We start from the raw sequence: 6,000 nt of genomic DNA, 5'->3' as shown, positions 1-6,000 counted from the left end.
TAATTCCTGCCATAGAAGTCTGCACTGTATTTAGGCACCACCACCTATAATAATTAAGGTTTACCCAAAGATTCAATCTTAATTTTAGTCAGACAATGATGACAAGAGATGAAGTCAGATTCTTCTAAGCAGCAGGACAAGAGACAATGGGCGCAAATTGAAATACAGGATATTCCATGTAGACACAAAAAGAAAAAAAAAAAACCACACTTTTTTTTTTTTTTACTGTAAGGGTGATCAAACACTGCAACAGGTTGCCAGCAAAGTTTTTGCTCCAGCTGACCCTGCTTTGAGCAGGGGAGTTGGACCAGATGATCTCCAGAGGTCCCTTCCAAGCTCAAATTCTCTGTCATATTAAACCTTGCAAGTCACACTGCTAGCAGGACTTAAGAACAACTTTTTCCTCTATTATTCTCTGATGGCTCCAAATACTCCCAACAAAAACTAGATACCAAGATACCACTCACAACAGGAAAATGGCTACTTCTGAAATTTCTGATTAATACTGCAAATTCTTTTGCAGCTTTGGAGTAAAATTCTAGCACTAAAGTTAAATCAAATGTAAGTATATTTAACTGCATTTACTGCAATGTACAAAATGAGCAAGAAAATCTTTTTCGTAGATCGTATATATTTACTATAAATTACTCCGATCTAAACAGCAGACATTTTAAATATGAATACACATCTATTTAATTTAACAAGTCTGAATATTATCTGGCGAGATATTGTTCTTCTGTTGTAAAAGAATGATTTAATGCTGGCACTATCGCTTTCACTAAAATTCAGATTTTTAAACAGGAAGACTTCATCATGGCGTAATATCACTGTTACTGTTTTCAGACCAGAACTGATAATCTGAAGATTCCTCACCTCACTGAAGGAAACTAAACCACCATTTCAATAAATTGGTAATAACTGAAATCCCTGAATTCTCTTAATCCATTAAGACATTCTTTCGGGAACTCAGAACTCTAATTTAAACCAGACAAGCTCAGCTGGATTGCCATGAAATCAAACTGTGTCTGTATCATCTCTTGGCATACAGCATGTACTTGTAGTTTACTTTAATAGGAGGTTATGCTGATGGCAAATTAAGAAGAGAACAAAATTAAGACCACCACTATCACCAACGGCTAATACTGAGGCAAACTATGTCACATTTCAAGAACAAACACATAGGACCATATTTGGATGCCCATTTTTGCAAGTAATATACATGTATACATTTACTAGAACTTCCAAATTCAAAAGAACAAACCAGCTCTAAGTCCCTTCATTCAACAAATTGATGGCTGCCAGGCTTGGTTCCAATTCCTTACTGGAAAGGCACAATTCTAATACCTAAGACCAGGAAAGGACAGTTAATTCTACTGTCATATTTCTGGAAGGTAAAATGTAGTAGAAATTATGATAAAAGAATGTTATTTTAATTTCTAATTTCTAAGTCCTTCTATATGTAAAAAACCTTTTCTTGACACATGATCGGTGTAAATAAAGCTTGCAAGACGTGCATAAGACATTTGACAAAACCATATCTGCTTGGCTACTAATATTTTCCTATGTTGATTTTTTTATTTAACTACATAGTTCCATAATGAATCCATCTGCTTATGGATGATGTATTCATACATCTTTTACCAGTATACTGTAGACTTAAAAATAAAAAAACAAATAATAAAACCAATTACAAAATTACTTTGAAAATACCTGGTATTTTAAAAAAAATTTATTATTTGGGACAATCTTCTCAATGTTCTTTAAAATCAAGTTACTAATTTATCCTGTCTGAAAGGCACCATAGGGAGAGTGAATGGTGAACAGTAAACATGCCATTTGCATTTCTCACAACTGGGTAATTTATCTGTCTCCGATAGAATCCAAATGAAATGTGAACAGCAAGATACACAAATAGGAACTAATTTGTAGCTGCATAGGTATGGAAATTAGAGGTTTCACGCTATCGTGGCATCCTAGGCACATTCACGTCAGAAGTTTCTTCAATAAAATTAGCTTTTTTATGGGAAGGCTCAGCAAGATCTTCTCCATGGTCTCTGTTATTCAAGCGCTCCTGGTCTTCTCTCTTGCGCTTGTTAATCAGGTGATTTTCTCCCTCACATAGCTTTCCCTCTGGGACACCCAATGTTCTCAGACAGACAATAGCTGCAGCCTGTTCTGCTAGTTTCTTTGACTTGTCCCTGAAGAGCAAGCAGACAGAGCACAGGTGAAAGTAGAAACTGAAGTCTCTACACTGCCAAGAGACAATAAAATTCCTGTCTCTGATGCAACATCATGAAATAAACAGCATCTGTAATCATCTCACAGCAGACAACAAAACAGGTCAGTTCCAGAAATTATTTGAAACTTGCTCTGCGTCAATGTTGATGCATCACTCCTGATGTAATATTCCTAGAAAAACTGTTTCTTTCAGATCTTGTGTCTCAAACACTCTTCATTTCAAAAGTCAATGTGTGTCTGGCCCAAGTGGTTGCAATCCTCAGGAAGTTAACTTTTACAAATATGATTGCTAAACAAAACTGAGTTTTGAAGGATCGCTTTTCTTGAAAGACACTCAGGCCCAAACATCACCTCTGGCAGGAGTACAAGTTCATTGACACTGACAAAAGCAGGAACTGTTCCGTAATAATAAAAACTGTCATTTCTGAGAAGGACTGCAGATTACAATATCCAAAAACATACTCTTCTCGAAGTTTCTTATCAGCTGAGCTTAACTGCCTAAAGACTCTGAACACTAATGCTGCAAACACCAGTAATTGTTGTGTGCATTTGTCCTCTTTCGAGTGTTCAATGCTGAGCTCTAGCTTTGCAGTTAAGATCAACTTGGGTGCAAATGCCTGAAGTCAACTCCAATATTAATAGATGATTGTATAAAATGAACCTTAATGAAACTTCAGAGCAGTCCTGGATGTAACTGTTGATTAACTGTGATCTCTGAGAAGACCCTAAACTGTCCTTTTCTTCACTGTATATAGACTTAATCCTGACTCGTTATCGAGAATGGATCTTTTGCAGTGGCTGAAGACATTACATTACCTCCTCCAATGGTCCCCTCTGCCTCCCTTGGTTAGTTTCTGAACTCTTCACAGACACAACTGGATCAGATCACCTATTTGCCTCCCTTCCAATACAATTTGTGAACTAATGTACTAAGTGAATTAGTATCTTGATTATTCTAAAGCTTACTTCCTCTTGTCATATTCAATTCTCAGAAATTTGTAATCCTTTCTCCTTCCCAGAGGTAGCTTTAGAAGGTTGCTTTTAGCAGACTTTTATCAAAGTCAACTGGAATAAACTGGAGTACCCTTTTAGTTCAGGTTTTAAGCAACATTTCAGAAATTATTACAATACAGTTGCAAAAAACATTAAGGATAGCTTACCACAGAGTTGATCTGTATTTTTGCTCAGCTACTGTCACTACTGAACAGAATAATCTATCCAGTGGTCTTTGAACCTGGGGAAAAAAAAAAAATTAAAAGGGAGGGGCGTGTCAAAAACCAGTCATGGCATTTACAACAAACATTGTTAAGGTTCTGGTTTTCTTGTCTTTATACCACAATCAAGTAACACCTTTAAAATTACTGTAATTCATAAAACAAATTTAACCTCACATATTTAAGGTTAAAAAATAAGAAGAATGCAATTATTTCTGCTTTACAAAAGAATTAATCGAATAATGTCTCCACCTCACCAAGCAGTCACTTCAGTCCAGTATAATTCCTACCTATAACAGTGTGCCACAACAAAGAAAACATTCCGAATCCAAATTCTTTACTCCACAGAAGTAGTAAAAGAAAGTCAGTCATGGACTATGAATTGACCTGTAGTTACAGCAACTTCATTCACACATGAATCAAAAGCAGACTGAAGGTCCGGACTTTTACATTTTTATTTTCCAATAAAACAAGCTGTTATTTTCATACATGTGTATTTCCATTTCTGAAGCTGCTTACTCAAGAGCAATGCGAGACTGGAAAGCAGAATTTCTCACTACTTTGAGTCCTAAAATACTTAATTTCATAGATAAAGACAGAGGAAGAGGTTTGAAAGGGTTTCTTCATTGACTCACAGTTTCATAAACAGGCTGAGGATGCTTTTCTTTTCTACACCATTCCAGAAGATACATTTTTGGTGTAATCTGTGGTGGATATTCCCGCCTAGACAGAAAAATCCGTGGTCAAAAACTGTGCACAGAGATAGCTCTGCTTATTAAATTACTTCTACCAGTTATTCTTTGTGCTTTAATTTTACAGCTCAAATTACGGGAAAAATGCTGCTTTCTTAATAGGTAATTCAAGTAGTATGTCTGACATAACTTCTAAAATGAAATCCAAACTTTTCTATTAATTCTTCCCAAACATTCACATCCTGTAGTAATACAACTAGAGAAAAGATACATATTGAAACAGAGATTCTAACTAAATATATGACACAGAATACAGATACAGTTTGGCATTGCTTATTATGAGCATCTATATAAGAATAAACACTAGAAGAAAGAAAAGAAGCTGCTTCTGTTAGGAGACAGTAGTTATCAAATAAAAAAGGGTAGGAAACGTGGACTGTTACTGACATGGAATTACAGCTCCTTGAACCTGATAGAAAAAAAGAAATACTGTAAAACCACTGTATTCGATCCTCAGGGAGTCTCTTAATATATCCTGTAAATACTAAAGCATTATGAGCGGATTTGAGGAGCATTTTACATCGCACTCTTGAGCTGTTTCGTAAGACTTAATAGCAGACACAGTAAAAATAGCAAACGCATAACATGGAAGCTATAGGCTTCACAGATTATAATCAAAGGTTTCTTAATATTGTACCTAACTCCATGGATTAGTTTTTCAAGGAATACCTTATGAGTGGAACACATTTAGAAGACTGCAGATGAGTATATGTCTGCTTCAAAAATAATATTATGAAAATTGTGCAGAACTTTAAGGTAATGTTCACTAAAGTAACTGAACTCTATATCTTTGTGTACTCACATATAGGTACAGATGTTTGAATTCTAAAAAAATCACTTAGCACTTTTAATAAGTTCACTGAGAGAATTAAGCAGTCTCAGGAAGCCTGGAACTAAAGAACATCTTACAACATCCAAATAGCACAGGAAGAGTGGTGATGCTAGCAATTATGTAATGATGTACGCAAATTGCTTCATAAAAAATTCACTCAGCGCTGTTATGCAAATTGTTATTTTCAAAAAACTGTAAGGCACTGTCAAATTCACAGTGTTTTTATTTACAGATGCAAGATAGTGAAAAACTTAATTTGCATGCTTACTTGTCAAATCTAACAGCCATTTTTATTACATCTGGATCTTCCATTTGGTCATCTTTATCTTGTGTCTCAGTTTCTAAAGATGTTTTCTTTGCTTCAAAAATAGCTGTTGTTTCTTCATAAAAGTCAGCCATTTCAAAGACTTCACTATTCAAACAGAATTCCTTTGTGTTAGAGATCAGCTTAAAAATTTTTGTATCACATTATGATAGAGAAAAGTAAGTATAGAAATGAACTGTGTTTAAATAAGAGTATATATGTACAGAAAAGCACATGGAAGTGTGGCTATGTTCTGCACAGTGACACCGTATTGTTTCTCCTTCAGTTGCTATTAGACACCGTTGAGCTACAAGTAGAAAAGTAATGTTCTCCTTTCCAGCACTATATATTCAATTTGCAGCCTGAAAGTCCAGGTAGAATCAATCAGAAATGCAGGTCCTGCAGTGTTCATGTTATCAGCTCAATTAGTAACTTGCAGGTAAATGAATCAGCAAAGAATATCTCAAAGTGACTCCTGGTGCATCAGCTCTACAAGGGCAACATGAGAAAAAAGCAGGAAATGGATTCTTCTTCTAATTTTATTATTTTAAAATATTTTAAGAAATAAACATGTATGTAACATCCAAATACCTCAAAATCTAGATTTTCAGACTTCAGAGTATTATTCACAAGCCCAGTACAAGGGAGGAAGCAACTAGG

The 6,000-nt window shown here is 35.2% G+C and overlaps 1 protein-coding gene across 2 annotated transcripts in view; it reads right to left on the bottom strand.

Moving 5' to 3' along the window:
- Positions 1–1,723: 1,723 nt before the first annotated feature.
- DUS2 (dihydrouridine synthase 2) overlaps positions 1,724–6,000 on the bottom strand; it is a 28,440-nt gene continuing 24,163 nt past the window's right edge. For both annotated transcript variants that reach the window (XM_026856686.1, XM_026856687.1), the window contains exons 13-16: positions 5,305–5,448; positions 4,088–4,175; positions 3,399–3,472; positions 1,724–2,198 (exon numbers count right to left, since the gene is read on the bottom strand). In XM_026856686.1, the coding sequence (XP_026712487.1) occupies positions 1,961–2,198; positions 3,399–3,472; positions 4,088–4,175; positions 5,305–5,448 (544 nt within the window). In that variant the 3' untranslated portion in view covers positions 1,724–1,960. The remainder of the gene's footprint in view (positions 2,199–3,398; positions 3,473–4,087; positions 4,176–5,304; positions 5,449–6,000) is intronic.

Source organism: Athene cunicularia (genome assembly GCF_003259725.1).
Source record: "Athene cunicularia isolate RWA chromosome 11 unlocalized genomic scaffold, athCun1 chr11_part1, whole genome shotgun sequence".
Classification (NCBI taxonomy): Eukaryota; Metazoa; Chordata; class Aves; order Strigiformes; family Strigidae; genus Athene; species Athene cunicularia.
This window is presented reverse-complemented; position numbering and strand designations above follow the sequence as displayed.